Source organism: Mytilus edulis, chromosome 9 (genome assembly GCF_963676685.1).
Source record: "Mytilus edulis chromosome 9, xbMytEdul2.2, whole genome shotgun sequence".
NCBI classification, from domain to species: Eukaryota; Metazoa; Mollusca; class Bivalvia; order Mytilida; family Mytilidae; genus Mytilus; species Mytilus edulis.
The window spans coordinates 8,601,499-8,620,136 of record NC_092352.1 but is presented as its reverse complement, the minus strand read 5'-3'; the positions used below and the strand labels follow the sequence as shown (position 1 = coordinate 8,620,136).

The 18,638-nt window shown below is 35.1% G+C and overlaps 1 protein-coding gene across 1 annotated transcript; it reads left to right on the top strand.

Annotated features, from left to right (window-relative positions):
* Positions 1–1,584: 1,584 nt before the first annotated feature.
* Positions 1,585–18,392, top strand: LOC139487586 (uncharacterized). Its single transcript, XM_071272483.1, has 3 exons — positions 1,585–1,644; positions 14,800–14,895; positions 16,603–18,392. The coding sequence occupies exons 2-3, from the start codon at positions 14,818–14,820 to the stop codon at positions 18,370–18,372; spliced, it is 1,848 nt and encodes a 615-aa protein (XP_071128584.1). The 5' UTR covers positions 1,585–1,644; positions 14,800–14,817; the 3' UTR covers positions 18,373–18,392.
* The last annotated feature ends 246 nt before the right edge of the window (positions 18,393–18,638 follow it).

Here is an 18,638-nt window from a genome sequence, read left to right as displayed (position 1 = left end):
CTTTGATACTATATATGCACTAGAATTTTTACTAGATAACATTTGTGTTCGCTTTGGGGATTCTGTGTATCGTCAGATTATCGGATTTCCAATTGGGACTAACTGTGCACCACTTATTGCGGACCTGTTTTTGTATTGCTATGAGTTACAATTTATGACAAAAATAAGCAAAGACCCATCGATTGGAAACAACATCTGATAAATAAATTTAATAATACTTTTAGATATTTGGATGATATTTTTGCTCTCAATAATGACGACTTCAGTATGTATATTAAAGAAATTTATCCTGTTGAACTTACTTTAAATAAAGCTAATACTAACAATGACCACTGCCCTTTCCTCGATCTTGATATCTATATCACTAACGGAAAGCTGAATACTAAAATTTATGATAAAAGAGATGAATTTTCATTTCCTATCGTTAATTATCCATTTTTAGATGGTGACGTTCCCTTGTCACCATCTTACGGTGTTTATATATCTCAACTTGTACGATTCGCTCGTGTATGTAACAATGTTTTAGATTTTAATGAGAGAAATTTATGTATTACTGAAAAATTATTACACCAGGGTTTTCGATATCACAAACTAGTCAAAACATATACTAAATTTTATCATCGGTATAAGGACATCATTCGTAAATATAGCTCAACATGCAGACTTCTTATACGTTCAGGTATTTCACATCCATTTTTTTTATGGAAATATTCTTTATAAAGCACAAAGGTGTCAGTATTTACCTCAAAAACTAACAAAACCTTTGAATAGACTTATTAAGAAGGGATATAGTTACGATACTGTTGTCAGGTCATTAAAGATTGCATATTTTGGCGTTAATATTGAGTCACTTATAGGGTCTTTGCATCGGAACTAAACACATTTATTAAAAAACCAGTTGTTGGCATGACACGGGTTATGTTCTTCTCATATATGTTATGATGGCATGATACTAAACCCCTAACGGGAAGGATTGTGCCTGATGTTCATATGATGAAATCATAATCTTTCAGTCAGTTTAATTGAAGTCTGGAGCTGGCATGTCAGTTAACTGCTAGTAGTCTGTTGTTATTTATGTATTATTGTCATTTTGTTTATTTTCTTTGGTTACATCTTCTGACATCAGACTCGGACTTCTCTTAACTGAATTTTAATGTGCGTATTGTTATGCGTTTACTTTTCTACATTGGCTAGAGGTATAGGGGGAGGGTTGAGATCACACAAACATGTTTAACCCCGCCGCATTTTTGCGCCTGTCCCAAGTAGGGAGCCTCTGGCCTTTGTTAGTCTTGTATTATTTTGATTTTAGTTTCTTGTGTACAATTTGGAAATTAGTATGGCGTTCATTATTACTGAACTAGTATATGTTTGTTTAGGGGCCAGCTGAAGTACGCCTCCGGGTGCGGGAATTTTTCGCTACATTGAAGATCTGTTGGTGACCTTCTGCTGTTATGTTTTTTTCTATGGTTGGGTTGTTTTCTCTTTGGCACATTCCCCATTTCCATTCTCAATTTTATCTCATTTCGAGTGTCGTCTGTGATAACATACGTTTTATAATATTCGCTATTGTTATTTAACAGAAAATCAACAATATATACCGATGAAGAAGAAGTGACCAAGTCTAACACAGATGAAAGCAAACAGGTATTTAAAGATGAGCATTAATGCATATGTTATGACGTTTCCGATAATCAATGTAGCTAATACATATCACATGCAGATTAATTAGTAAATTATGCCTGATTTCCAGTCTACTGCATCTTCGCGATCGCTAGCCAAGGGTTTCTATCCCCTCCCCTCCTGGATCGTAACCCTTGGCTAGCAAAGATGAGTCTACTGAGGACAATTCTATTTGTATTATGTTTCACATTCTTACTTTTCGGAAATCAAATCACCAATTCGACCTCCCTCTTGGGTGTTTGATGGTGTGTTTTTTTTTTTCAATAATTTACAAATATTTAGCCTGTTCTTTGTTACAAGTAACTACCATTAAGTACAAGAAACAGTATTAATTGATTGTTCGCGCTTTGTTGGTTATATGCTCATTGGCTAGAATGTATCACTCATGCTCATCATAAGACTGGGCATATTTTAAAATGGGGAAAAAATCAAGTCAGAAAAGAATGGACTGACAGAAGGAAGAATTGTACTTCACTATAAAAAAGAGAACGTCATATTTAGAACTTCTAGAAATGAAAAAAAAATATGCCGTTCAAGAGATGGCGATATGAAGTTTTTTCAAGGGAAAGAAAATAAAAACAACTCGACTTCAACATTTTGTATGAATTAAAAGTGATACGAAGTGTATATCATTATGTAGTTGAGACATCAGCTTCACAGCAGGAACAAAAAACGAAAAGATTCTTCAAACAAATGCAGCATCAAAGTAAACCGTGGTACGAAATCGAAAAGCATAGTATCAGTCTAAACAAAACAAATAAATTCGTTAGAAGACCATATCGTGATTCAAGAGTTAATGTGTTAAGGGCGATAACTCAGCAATGTTCGTGATGCACTTAAAAAAAGGTATGAAAGCATTTGGCTATAATTATTCATAAGATCCATTTTTAAAGATGACTTTCAAGGAAATATTTAACAATATATATAAAAAGAGAGTATGAATTGCATCTAGTGTTTAAATCTTTTGTGACTTTGCCTGATTGGACCCATATTGAAAGACAGAACTAATGAACTGATTTTGCTCATTGGAATTCATACCACATCTTTTTATATTTTGTATTTGGACAGTAAGTTTCCCACTCGATTAAATAAAGATAACCCATCACAATCAGGAAATACAGAAATAATAATGATATAAACTAGATGTGTCAGGACTTCTAAGATGGGAGTCTACCATCTTGGCTGGATAAATGAAAAATTTTGCGGTCGTATATTGCTATCAGATCATCTTTTGTGGCGGCGGCGACACCGGCGCCGGTTTCCGGACAATAAATTTGGTTTAAGTGTAAGGATCTCTATGAAAAATCAAACGGTTCAACACCACAAAAGGAAGGTTGGGATTGTTTTTGGGGGTGGTGGTCCAAATAGTTTAGGAATAAGGGAAGAGAAGTATTTTTATAGTTTCGGGACAATAACTTTACAATGTGTATACGTAGTTTGATAGTTCTTAAATTGTACCACGGGGTTCAATACCACAAATAGTAGGTTGGTATTCATTTTTGGGGTAATAGCCCAAACCGTTTAGGAATCAGGGCCAAAAAGGGTCTTAAACAAACATTTTTTCTATTTTTCAGACATTCATAATTTGTGGTTAAGGAGGCTCGAGGGTATAAAAATTTCAGGAAACAAATTTTATGTATTACCTTTTGTAGTTGTTATTTTATCATATGGTACAAAAATCATTCAAAAGAATCAATTCGTGTTGGCCCAAGATGACTTTTAAAATGTATACATCATTGAAAAAGTTCCAAATTATCTCCCTTTGGTGAAAAAATGCCATTTTTTGGCTTTAAAATTGAAATATCTTTTTTTAACTTATCGGTGACCTATATTTTTTAATATAATTTCCATATAAGCTGTACTTAAACTAAATTATAGTAAAATTTGAGCAAGTTCTGTAATAAATTTCCTTTTTTTATTTCGATATTATCTTTATTTCTCCTATTACTTCAACAGAAAAAAAACACCTTTACAAAAATGTATGCTTCTTGGGGGTTAATCTTTTGTTCCTCAAGATTAAAGAAATTGTCAATTTTCCAAAGAAAAATCAGGAGTCGAACATTTTTTTGCTAATTCTTTAATTTAAGCATATTACGGGTGTATATGTCATAATTATAATATTACATATAAATACAATAATACAAAAATACAAAGGGATTCGGAAACAAGATTTCCCTTATATAAATCGCTGTCAAAAAGAAAAAGGGAAATAAACTCATAAGGTGTGGTTATTTTCTTCGTCAGATCTTCAGAGTATGTACCGGTGGCGGTGTGTTTCTAGGACTTTGTCAAGATTGTCTCACCCAAAACGGGATCCTTGCCATAAATGACGCTATAGGCCAAATCGCTTTGAATCTACTTAAAATTGTTGAACTTATTTAAACACGCGACAGTTTTCTTTCAAGTCTTGACTGAAAATAATGATGCCAAACAGGAATGTCTTTATATTCTATAGGAACGGATTATTTTCTATCGTACGTTTTCTAACAAGGGAGAAATTATTACTCTCAATTGACTCAACCAAAAAATGCTTACTGCTCTCGATTCTGCCTCAAGTACAGTTTTTTAATCTCTACAAGATTTCTCTTTTAATGTTCATTTAGACTACTGTAATTCATCCGAAGTCTTGCATGATGTACTTGTCCCTTCCTTTCTCCATAGAATGATGAATTGGTATTTTACTTACGTTTTGATTTCGGTAACGTTTAAGTGTACATATAAACTAAGATGGACTTAATCCGATATCATCCGGAATAGCATTCCAGGATCAAATAACTGATCATGGAAGAAACGATTTATGATAAAACGATGTTCTACAGTTTATATGTTGTGTGTCATTGGTTCGTTCGTCTTGTGTCATAGTTATGAATACTTAACAATTATTGAGGGATAATACCTCTTAAATAAACAGGGGTTTTATTATGAAACATTTCATGAAATTTTAGAATTTTGTGTTTTTGCGTCTTTCTGATAGTAACTTTTATCCCGTTTCGTCGTACAATTTGTTTTTGGATGATTACTTGGTACCAACAGTAACTATTCTAGCCGCTTCAACTTGCATATTTTCTAGTTGGTCACTTAATCCCGAGTCATACAGTGAGGTTTCGGACTATCCTGTTTTGCTACGTTTTAAAAACGCAGGGAAACGGAAATATATCGTACTATAAACACTAGGTATTACGGTTTAGTACGTATCTATCACGTTTGATCGGGTTTCTGTACGGTATTGCACGCTTCATTGTACGCATTACGAGGTGTCATTACGTTTTTTAACCGGATTTTTGTGACAAAAATGTCGGGTATTGATTCGGGGATGTACGGCGGTCAGGCGGTCGGGCGGCAACCAAATGTTGTCCGTGCATTTACTCATGAACTGTTCAACCAAAGCTTTTAAAATTTTAATATGTTGTTACTGACAACAAAATAAAGGTCAAGTTCAATAATGTCGGTTTTGACTTTTACCGTTCAGGAGTTATGGTTCTTGAAAGATTGAAAAATGGCGTTTCCAGTCGTGTCCGTGTATTTTAGCATGAACTGTTCAACCAAAGCTTCCCAAATTTTAATATGTTGTTACTGATGACAAAATGGAGGTTAAGTTCAATAATGACGATTTTGACTTTTACCGTTCAGGAGTTATGGTTCTTGAAAGATTGAAAAATAGTGTTTGCAGTCGTGTCCGTGCATTTACTCATGAATTGTTCCACCAAAGCTTTTCAAATTTTAATATGTTGTTACTGATGACAAAATGGAGGTCAAGTACAATAATGACGATTTTGACTTTTACCGTTCAGGAGTTTTGGTACTTGAAAGATTGAAAAATGGTGTTTCCAGTCGTGTCCGTGCATTTACTCATGAACTGTTCTACCAAAGCTTTTCAAATTTTAATATGTTGGTACTGATGGCAAAATGGAGGTCAAATTTGATATTAACGATTTTCACTTTCACCGTTCATCCGTTATGCCCGCGTCACACTGTCCCGATTTTTATATACGATGGTCACCCGAATACGAAAATTGTAAGTTCGTACGAAGTTGGTCCCGATCTCGTTAAAATACCAAAAGGTGACAGAAGAAAATACGATGAATAACGAAGTCTATACGATGGTGCCGAAATTATATACGAAAGCAAAAGATGGACATACGAAAGTTAACCGAAGAAGGGTATTTAAGCTTCATAACTCAGCCGAAGCCGATACGATGGATCACGAAGGCTACACGATGGATTACGATGATGGCGCGATGGCCATACGATGTATAAAAGACGTCGTGTACAGCTTACGATAAGTATACAAACGATCTAAAAATGCGTTCTACCTGTTTTGAACTTTTTTATGATACGAACAGAATTTCGACAACATATTGTTTCTGTACAAGTCTGCCGTGCATGGCGGAAAATCGATTCTTATAAAACTTAGTGTATTATCCCCTCGCCTACTACATATAAGTTGCGTGTAGATAGAGTTGTTATGGACACTCTAGAAACAAAATGCTCAAAACTTGGTATGGTGTTACTCGTTAAGAATATCTTAAGCGCTATTAACTTAAAAGTTCAAAGGTCAAGGTCACAGTGGCAGTTGTCATACAAGGCAATATCACCCTTGTGGACACTCTAAAACCAATATGCTTCAAAAGATTTTAACCACATTTTGTATATTGTTCCTCCTTGTAATGATCTGACATTTTTTACGTTCAAGGCCAAAGGTCAAGGTTATGCATATGGACTTGTTTTTTTCTCCTTGAAATAGCATACTAGTAGTACACAGGAAATTGGTTGCTCATTTTTTTACCTGCTGGTTCTAAAGACAATATAAAAGGTATTTTCAGTTACTGAATGTTTTGGTTGATTTCTAAATAGTTTATGTATCAAAGATGCATATTCAATTTACCATTTTCTGCATGTGTCATATACAAATATAGTGTCCATATTTGTCCCCAATATGTTACATACGAGGGATGCCACGCTCGGCATTGCCTTGTTTGGACTGTAAAATGTGTGCACTAGTCTGAATAATCACCCATATTTATGCCCATGTTTACTGATCTATCTTAAAAGTAAGGTAATGGGTTCGTTGATCCCTTTTATTTAAAAAGAGCTCTTTCCAGTAGAATATCATAATAATATAGACAAAAGGAAGGATGTAGGGAAAGCAACAAATGCGGCAAAATATGACATATAGAAAACAAAATGGTTATGGAATAAAGATTCGTGTGACAACAACTCATACGATACATAAAAAATCAGAATAATGAAGAAAAAGTTGGTTTCCCTATATAAACGTGTACATGCAGTGTTGGTGTATGAGTCGCGTTTTATGATTTTCATTATGTTACTTGATATGAAAAATTGACAAAAGATAATATTTTACTTGTAAAAGTAAATGCTGAGCCTGTAATAGCTGCTCTTCTTGTTCCATTTGAATTAATAGAAACAACGCTGTCGTCTTTCTTGTTCTCATAGAATCATATGATATGAGGTCCATGTTTTTATCGCGCATTGCACTTTAAATAATTTAGCGCCAAAACTTAACTTACACTTAGCTGGATGCCGTCGTAGTTCCATCTTGTCGCCTTCGTACTTGTATTCGATGGCAACACGACGGGAATACGAGGTCTTCACGAAGTCGTGCTTCCATCGTAAGACCCTCTGGTAGCTTCGTGACTCATTCGTATAGACATCGTAATGTCAAAACTGCCCGATGGAAACCATGGAAACACGAATGCAATACGATGTTCAAAGATGCATTCCCGGTGACATTACGATGGTGAGGATGGTGATACGAACTCAATACGAACCCTCAACATCGGACGCACCTTCGGGGATTTTTTAACATGTTAAAAAATTTAGAACCCTTCCCGAAGTTTTCCCCGAAGGCTAGAAAAAGTCGCCGATGGTTCTACGATGGTTAAAGATGGCATTACGAATAGCCCGATCTGGATACGATCAGTCCCGATTTTGAAAATTTCCATAATCGTGTTGCTATCGGCGTAAAAATCGGGACAGTGTGACGCGGGCATTATGGTTTTTGTGATATTGCCAGGACACAAATAATATATGTTATTCAGGTCTCAGACAGGGTATATACTGTGACATTTCGGCGAAGGGGATATAAGCCCTAAGCCGGGAATGTCACAGTATATACCCTTTCTGAGACCTGAATTACACATATATTACAGATTACCCCTGACTTAATGTTATTATTTTTCCAGTGCAGGTATTTGTTGACAACACATATATAAGTTGAAAAACCCAACCTGATATGTTCGGCATACGTGAAGGATTTTCTAATTTGCTGTGAACATAATTTTATCGTGTATGTAATAATTTATAATAACAGCTTTAACATCAAATTTAAGTATTAAAAGTGTAAATTGCGGGATTTTGTGTCAAAAATGTATTATTGACTGAAGCACGTCATTATTTTCCCTCTGTGAGCCTCTGTCAGTCTGATAGCTCTTGACTACGTCATATAGTTAAAGAGGGACGAAAGATACCAAAGGGACAGTCAAACTCATAAATCTAAAACAAACTGACAACGCCATGGCTAAAAATAAAAAAAGACAAACAGAAAAACAATAGTACACACGACACAACATAGAAAACTAATGCCCGCGTCACACTGTCCCGATTTTTATATACGATGGTCACCCTAATACGAAAATTGTAAGTTCGTACGAAGTTGGTCCCGATCTCGTTAAAATACCAAAAGGTGACCGAAGAAAATACGATGAATAACGAAGTCTATACGATGGTGCCGAAATTATATACGAAAGCAAAAGATGGACATACGAAAGTTAACCGAAGAAGGGTATTTAAGCTTCATAACTCAGCCGAAGCCGATACGATGGATCACGAAGGCTACACGATGGATTACGATGATGGCGCGATGGCCATACGATGTATAAAAGACGTCGTGTACAGCTTACGATAAGTATACAAACGATCTAAAAATGCGTTCTACCTGTTTTGAACTTTTTTATGATACGAACAGAATTTCGACAACATATTGTTTCTGTACAAGTCTGCCGTGCATGGCGGAAAATCGATTCTTATAAAACTTAGTGTATTATCCCCTCGCCTACTACATATAAGTTGCCTGTAGATAGAGTTGTTATGGACACTCTAGAAACAAAATGCTCAAAACTTGGTATGGTGTTACTCGTTAAGAATATCTTAAGCGCTATTAACTTAAAAGTTCAAAGGTCAAGGTCACAGTGGCAGTTGTCATACAAGGCAATATCACCCTTGTGGACACTCTAAAACCAATATGCTTCAAAAGATTTTAACCACATTTTGTATATTGTTCCTCCTTGTAATGATCTGACATTTTTTACGTTCAAGGCCAAAGGTCAAGGTTATGCATATGGACTTGTTTTTTCTCCTTGAAATAGCATACTAGTAGTACACAGGAAATTGGTTGCTCATTTTTTTACCTGCTGGTTCTAAAGACAATATAAAAGGTATTTTCAGTTACTGAATGTTTTGGTTGATTTCTAAATAGTTTATGTATCAAAGATGCATATTCAATTTACCATTTTCTGCATGTGTCATATACAAATATAGTGTCCATATTTGTCCCCAATATGTTACATACGAGGGATGCCACGCTCGGCATTGCCTTGTTTGGACTGTAAAATGTGTGCACTAGTCTGAATAATCATCATATTTATGCCCATGTTTACTGATCTATCTTAAAAGTAAGGTAATGGGTTCGTTGATCCCTTTTATTTAAAAAGAGCTCTTTCCAGTAGAATATCATAATAATATAGACAAAAGGAAGGATGTAGGGAAAGCAACAAATGCGGCAAAATATGACATATAGAAAACAAAATGGTTATGGAATAAAGATTCGTGTGACAACAACTCATACGATACATAAAAAATCAGAATAATGAAGAAAAAGTTGGTTTCCCTATATAAACGTGTACATGCAGTGTTGGTGTATGAGTCGCGTTTTATGATTTTCATTATGTTACTTGATATGAAAAATTGACAAAAGATAATATTTTACTTGTAAAAGTAAATGCTGAGCCTGTAATAGCTGCTCTTCTTGTTCCATTTGAATTAATAGAAACAACGCTGTCGTCTTTCTTGTTCTCATAGAATCATATGATATGAGGTCCATGTTTTTATCGCGCATTGCACTTTAAATAATTTAGCGCCAAAACTTAACTTACACTTAGCTGGATTTATTGCCGTCGTAGTCCCATCTTGTCGCCTTCGTACTTGTATTCGATGGCAACACGACGGGAATACGAGGTCTTCACGAAGTCGTGCTTCCATCGTAAGACCCTCTGGTAGCTTCGTGACTCATTCGTATAGACATCGTAATGTCAAAACTGCCCGATGGAAACGATGGAAACACGAATGCAATACGATGTTCAAAGATGCATTCCCGGTGACATTACGATAGTGAGGATGGTGATACGAACTCAATACGAACCCTCAACATCGGACGCACCTTCGGGGATATTTTAACATGTTAAAAAATTTAGAACCCTTCCCGAAGTTTTCCCCGAAGGCTAGAAAAGTCGCCGATGGTTCTACGATGGTTAAAGATGGCATTACGAATAGCCCGATCTGGATACGATCAGTCCCGATTTTGAAAATTTCCATAATCGTGTTGCTATCGGCGTAAAAATCGGGACAGTGTGACGCGGGCATAAAGAATAAACAACACGAACCCCACCAAAAACTAGGGGTGATCTCAGGTGCTCCGGAAGGGTAAGCAGATCCTGCTCCACATGTGGCACCCGTCGTGTTGCTTAAGTGATTACAAATCCGGTAAATAGTCTAATTCGGTAGGTCATATTCATGAAAGGGAAGGGGATTGTAGTTACGACGTAAGGAACATATCCGATATCATTTGTGAAACGGTTATTCCATAACGGTCAACCAACTCGTGATGGCGTCCGTAAAATTTACGAAGGGATGATTTCAACTTCACCATTTGGAACTCTTGGTTTAATAGCTTCCTTGTGAGCAGCAAACCTCTATCAAGAAAATCATGATAGGAAATGCAAGCACGGGAATATCGTATCAATTGGGAGATATATACCCCGTATGCAGGTGCTGCTGGAATGTTGCTACTTAGAAATGGAAAGTTCACAATTGGAAAGCTGAAATCATCTCTTTTGTCGTAAAGTTTTGTTTTCAACCGACCCTCATTGTCAATTTCTAGATGTAAGTCAAGATATGAAGCCGACTTAACTGTATCTGTAGTATCCTTTATCTCTAGTTCGATTGGATAGATGCGTTCCACATAGTCACCAAATTTTGAATTGTTTAGTGAAAGAACATCATCTATATAGCGGAAAGTAGAGTTAAAGGATATTGCTAACTTCTTATCTTTCTTCCTAAGAAGTTCCTGCATGAAGTCAGCCTCATAATAATAAAGAAACAAGTCGGCGAGTAGAGGGGCACAGTTTGTTCCCATTGCAATGCCGACAGTCTGTTGAAAAACACGTCCTCCGAACGTAACAAATATGTTGTCAATCAAGAAATCAAGCATCTTGATAATATCAGTTTCAGAGAATTTTTTGTTTGAATCAGAGTGATTCTTTACAAAGTAGGATTTACCTCTCCCTAAGACAAGATACTTGTATCTACGTTGGCCATTCTTTTTTATGAAGCAAAGTAATATCAACTCTTTCAATTTGTCTTTTAGTTTGGAATGTGGAATACTTGTGTACAGGGTAGAAAAGTCAAATGTTTTAATACTGTTACAAGATGAAAGAGAGTAACCGGTGTTATGATGACGTTTTGAGGTTCCAATTGGGGATAAAAACGTCGTATATAACCCGGCAGTTTCCTGAATATATACTGACATCTCTATGTTGTTATCCAATCACAAACCTCGACACATTTGTAATCCGTAATATATGTTAATAAATCCGGTTTTCTGTCGTTGTGACAGCCTCTTGTTAGTCATTATTACAAATCGATGCGTATTACTACGCATGTTTATCTTGTTCTACGTAAATTCAGACCTGTATACGTTTCCCTCAGTTTTAATTGTTAACCGCGATCTAAAATAAATTTAAATCGTGGTGAGGTCGCGGTATGAGCGGCATAAAAATGTATATTTTCGTTGCCTCCATGATGCTACCACGCCCTCATTATGCTTCTACAACGACCCCGCTACGATTATACCACGTTTTCACCGCGCTTATTCTACGACCTCACTACGCTTATGGAGATCTTTCAACGCTCATCACGTTCTCACTACGACCATACCACGAGTTATCCGATTGCAATACGATCTTACCGCGCTTCTACACGTTCTTTCCACGATTTTACTACGTCCATACCGCAATCTTATCACGTTCACAGCAATAACGCCAACATTGTGTTCCATATTAATACGATTCCATTCTTTCTATTTCTGGTTAATACGTAGATTTCTCGGAAATAGCATGTTATGTCACCAAAATATACAAGAACACTTGAGAGTGGTTGTACGGTGAGAGAGGCAGAGGTAGCTTTATATATAACGAATCCTGATCCAGCATAGATGTCGGACCGACCAATCCAACCTGAATCACAACCTGTTGCTAGTCCATCAAGCTCAAATGATGGTGTGTTAGTAAACGATAGCAGAGATAACACAGATATGTCAGGCATGGTCGATCCGTTAGAGAAGAGGACAAGAGGTCCATATTACATACAGACAAACAACACCTGGAGAGCTTTAAATTTATATATTTTATGTGACAATAAAAAAGAGCATGATGGTCGTAGTATGAACGTAGTCAGGTCGTAAGAAGAGCGTGACGAGGACGGCATGGGCGTGCTAGAATCGTACTATGATCTTTAACAGCGTGGTGTGAACGTGCCAAAGTCGTAGTGGAAGCGTAGTTAGGTCGCAGTGAGAACGTGACGGTTGTAGTGAGGTCGTTACAACATCGCTGTGAGATCGTAGCACAGTCTCTCCGAATCGAATCACGCTTTCACTACGCTCTCGCTACGATGGTATGTAGCGATCTTAGCATGACCTTACTGCGCTTTCACTACGCTTCTTCTACGACCTGATTTCGCCAAGACCGTACCACGATTGTTTTGAACATGTTCAAAGTTGGCCACGCCCATCACAATCTTGAAGACCTCACCACGACCGTGATACGACCTTACTGCGATCTACACGATCGCACTACGATCGTCAATTTTTTTTTTCACAGATCGTAGTGCGATCGTGGCCTAGTGGGAGGGGCTGCGGTATTATCGATTTATGAATTTCGAACAGCGGTATACAGTATACTACTGTTGCCTTCATTTATCAAACTTGAATATTGTGTCCATTTTTACCCCAACTGTTTAGGGTTGGACGGTCGTATCCAGCTGCGCACTGTGAAACACCCATTTATGTCTTATGATGCATGATGCATTAACCTTGCAATTTGATTGGTTAATTACTCGGGTGTAAATAACACCAAAGCCATGTTAATTGAATTGTTTTTTTTTTTTTTTTTTATAGAATATTAGAAATATTAAAAAAATACAAAAAATACAAAAATTATAATTTTCGCCAAAAAATTTTAAAACAAAATATTTCCCTAGTATTTGGCAATGCACAGCAACTTCTGTTTTACAAAACGTGTGTGGAAGTTCTTTTTACGAAATTTTCAATTTTTAAATCCCGATATAAAAACGAGTAAAAAATGGAGGAAAAAAACACTTTATAGATTTCGTAAATGAACGCTTCCTAAGAAATAAATTCGTTATCTAGGTGAAATAAGGGATGCGCCTCAGGATGTATAAATAAATTATTAACACCGGTGTAAAATTATGTACACCCCTTATCACAAAACTTCAATGTAAAAACTTCCCTTATGAAGTATGAACAATTTAGTTCGTTAATGTCATGTGAGTCTGAAAATGGAAATATGTCAGTGACAGTGTCAAGATTTATAAGTGCTTGTTTTGAAATAAGAGAAAATTTACATTCCAAGTAATAAATATATCTGTAATAGTGATGTAGTTTATTTTAATTTTTAATTTTTTGTGTATTAGAGAGACAAAATAATTCAACCGCTATGTAAATGAGAATAGGGTGTGAACGGACACAAGGGGCGAACGTGTATGATGATGTGTTTTGTAGCGAACGCACAAGATACTGTCGACGTCGTAAATGTCAGCATTTATATATATATATTTTTTTTATGTTATGCTTAAATCATGAATATGTCTATCCTTTTAAACTTTTATGTGAAAAATGAAGAAATCACTTTGAATTTCAGACCGTATGTATTTCCTGTTTTGAAGAACGTTATAGTATCGTTTGTTTACATCGTAAAGGGTGCTCTCGTACACGCCCGCGTTCCAATGTCGACAAAGCTATTTTTGAGAAGATCCCTTAAATGCGTTTAAATATGCACAGTCACTTTTAAAGGGCCGAGCCACCGTATAAAGTCGTATATTGAAACCTTCCATCTAATCGCTCTTGTGGTAAATGGTAGTATTAGTTACACAGTGTACAATTGTCCTAATACGAGAATTTATAGGGTCAATAAAATACATATCGGGTGAGGCGAACCCAAACCCGATATGAATTTTATTGACCCGATGAATTCCGTATTAGGACAATTGCACACTGTGTAACGAATTTATCCTGATTTTGTTATATTACATATTATTATATTCAAATTCAATATAGGGACAATATCAACCAAATATATTTTGGATATTTAAATCTAAAACTGTGAAAAATTAAAAATATTACGACTATAAAGCAACCCATTTTTTTCCTTTTTTATATTAGGTCAACGTGATAAGGGAGATAATTCTTATTGACGCAATAAAAAAATGTGCAGACATTTATTAGGACAATATCAGCCAATCAAATTGCGAGAAATTACACTAAATCAGGATAATAATAGTTATCGCTTAATGTTGAGCGTTTATCAGTCATTCAATAAAAAAAAAACCCATAAAATTCACGCTGAAAGAAAAAAAATAATTCATTAAATTATATATAAAACGGTGTTTGGTATTAAAAAGGCTCTTTCCCTTCAGACAATTTCACACTATTTAGTAAGTTGTGTGCATGCATTCCTGGTTAATCTGTTTTACTTTGATAATTGTCCTATTGAGTTATAGTATTGTAACAGCTAATTGTTTTCTTAGGGTACGGAACATACTAGCATGGAACAAAAGTCAGAATTTTCATCACTACATTTGTTATTGAATCAAAAGCAAGCAAACCAAGTGGAAGATGAAACGGTAAGGTATCTTCATACTTATGTAATATGTAATAACAACAAAATAAAAAAAGATTTTTTTAAACTTCACAAATTAGTCGCTGAATGATAGACCACGTTTATATTCTAATGTTCACCTTGAATTCTAGATCAAATTATTTTGAATTGAACAGTTATGATCAAACTCTCTCCACTTGAGCCTTTAGTGTATGGCTAATATCAAACATATCGCTATTAAATTTGAATACAGCAAATTGTTTGTTATTCAAATGTCGATTTAATATAAAGTTATACAATAATATGAACATAATGTGTCTGTAAAAGGAGTAGGCCCAGTTAGACCCGTATTTGGCCCTAAAATAAAGCAGTTTTACAAAATTGTTAAAATGTAAGCTTTTAGCATTTTATTGGAAAGTAGATTACTTCTGTTACATAAATATGGGCTGTTTTTGACAATACAATGCACATGTATAGGGTACTAGCATCATTAAGTCATGCTAAATGACCTTTATGGAATAACCGTTTCACAAATGATATCGGATATGTTCCTTACGTCGTAACTACAATCCCCTTCCCTTTAATGAATGTGACCTACCGAATTAGACTATTTACCGGATTTGTTATCACATAAGCAACACGACAGGTGCCACATGTGAAGCAGGATCTGCTAACCCTTCCGAAGCACCTGAGATCACCCCTAGTTTTTGGTGGGGTTCGTGTTGCTTATTCTTTAGTTTTCTATGTTGTGTCATGTGTACTATTATTTGTCCTTTTCATTTGTAGCCATGGCGTTGTCAGTTTATTTTCGATTATGAGTTTGACTGTCCCTCTGGTATCTTTCGTCCCTCTTTTACTGAAATCTTCGAAATTTTGCATTTTGGTTAATTTTAAGACGGTTTCTGTCTGAAAGAGGGAAACGGATGTGGCCGCATTTGTGTTCATTCTAAATATTTTAATGTAAGTTGTATTTGATGATTATACATAACATACATAAAGGTTGAGAATAATTATGGATGCGGCCACTTTCACTTTTGTCAAAAACCATCTGAAATGTGACATATTATTGCATAGATTTGATAGATTTTTCATATTTAAGCTTTAATTTGAGCGTCTATAATGACTAAATCAATTCAAATCTATCACATACAGTAATTGAATCGACTGAAGTAGACACTTTTAAAAGTGTTTTAAAAGTGTCACAAATCTTTCATGCAATATGAAAATCAACAAAAGAAAAATATTTCTTATTTTAAAAAAAAGAATGATAATTTTCTTATTTTGGTGTTTGGTCATTTGTAAACAAATATCTATAAATAAAGTAATGTACAATTTATGAAGTGTTTAAGTCATTTAACTTAAGTTGAAACCGTAATTATAATCTCAAGAAGACAATTGCAATCGAGACTTTTCCGTTTATTCTAAGATGTAAACCTAAATGAGTTCGACCAGATTGTGGGATATTAAATTGAATGTAAGAAATGAAAGCCAAGTAATCATAAATAGTCAATGTAACAATTAATGTAAACTCATCAACGACACCAGGCTTATAATATGTACGCCATAAGCATGTTTCGTGTACATACTACTTATTAGTGGCGTTCGAATCACAACAGTTGTAATGCCAAACCAAATACGAAGTAAAATGTATACTTGTGTATTCATAGTAATATGTCCAATTTTGGAATTCCTGCAAATATTAGGATTTTTATTGTATCTTTGGTTTTTGCAGTTGCAGAATAAACGCTTTCGTGTTTATATACCTTCCGGACGACAAAGTATATCTGTGACCCGTGTGAATCTTATCTACAAACAGCAAACTTATACTATGAGTAATATAAAGCAAACTGATTTATGGGAGGTTAACATAAATCTATATTCATCTGGATACCGTTTTGAATTTTCAATTGAAGTATATTACAGTCAAACAATTATTTTGGGAATCGTTAAGCAAAAACATATCATATCAGACATTTATTATGAATTCTCGTTCAATAACTACATATGCCTTGCACTGCAGCTTTCAACAACACAGATAGGATATTTGGATAGGTTACGCGAATGTTTATGTCATATTGTGAATATTGTATCAACGGAAAACGTAATTGAAGGACTTCAGCAACTAGATGCTTTGACTAAAAGGACCGATCTACCCAAAGATAGAGCTATTTTTATAGATCGTTGGCTCATTAGCCTTGACGGCGCCAAATTTCTTTTTCATGACATCGTGGTAAACGAGAAAAATGTTGTAGCATGTTGTTATTTATTAAACCTCATACTTAATGAACTTCATGTTCTCAGCAGAGAGGTGATTATGGACAGTAGAAAAGCTCTACAAATTCTACGTTCATGTCGTAAAACATCCATAGAGAATGTCCCTTCCACCTATATCAAACGTGTTGGATATACCATGCAATATTTATGCAAGTCAGTATTCAAGGAGGAGGCGTCTTTGTTAATTTTGCTTGAATATTCACACGAATTACTGGTAAGTGAAGTATTTCTTGAACTCATAGAAAGCTTTCTCGATAGACGGAGAAGCGTCCTTCCTTTATATCTGCCAACTAAACAGTTTGATTTCACGGATCTCTTAGTTAGGCTGTATAGCTTTGCATTGGCAAACGAGGGAACTGTTCGTCTTATTGAACGGATATTTCGTCATTTACCATATCCCCAACATGTTGCTTTTGTTACCGAGATGAGGCAATATGAGAAGAAAGAAGATTTGATGAATACTATTATGGAATCGTTATCATATAAACCGGGTGTTCAAATGATGACTTATGGGCGTGAAGGAAATCTAGAAAGTCTCTTGGGAACATGGAATGGCTTTATTGAGTTATGTCCAAATAGTTCAAAAAGTTTAAATGAGTTTGGTGAAAGGGCAATTCTTACTTGGATGACAGTTGCAGATAAAACCATTTCAGTCAATGCGGTGAATGACTTATTTCAATTAGTAAGAAAAACAGATATATTCACAACAACATCTCAGCAACTTACCCTTTTTAATTCATTGTCACACAATAAGAACCATGATTTACTCAATATGGCAATTGATTTATTGAATCTTAAAAAATATTGCAACCTAGAAAAACAAAAAATGGGTGACATCATATCAGTCTTATTTGTGCATCTTCTACAAGATTGTAGAGATAGAGCAAGCGCGAACGAGAAAGATGCAATAATGACATCATACCAATACTTTGATCAGATAACTTCTTCAGCCTATGTAAAACAACATGAAGATATTCATAAAAAACTTGAAGAAATCATTGTTAAATACATACAGAATCATGAAGTCAAAACGATGATTGAGATTATTCCGGAAATTGAATACAGCGCAAAGTGGGTAGAGATTTATGTCACCCATATCACTTCTTTCATAATTGAAAGCTATCCTGGAAGAAGGTTTGATGAGATCATAAAGGATATATGTGGAACATCAAAACTTACAGTTAGTTCGAGGCAAGTAATGTTTGAATTTAAAGCAACAGTAATCTAATGATGAAAAAATAAATCGATTATGAAGGCAAATCAATTCAATAAACATAAAAAGTGGCTACGACTTATTACAGTTTGCCCATGCTGAACAAGAAATAATCGAAATATTGAAAAATATAAGCTTGGTAAAATAATATTCGTGCATTATGATTCAAGTACTAAAGTATTTCTTGATTCTGTTTAATAACGGTAATATAGAATTATCTTTTTGACAATATCTTTCATATAATCATACCAATCCATATTAAGTCTTTCATAATTCGGTCA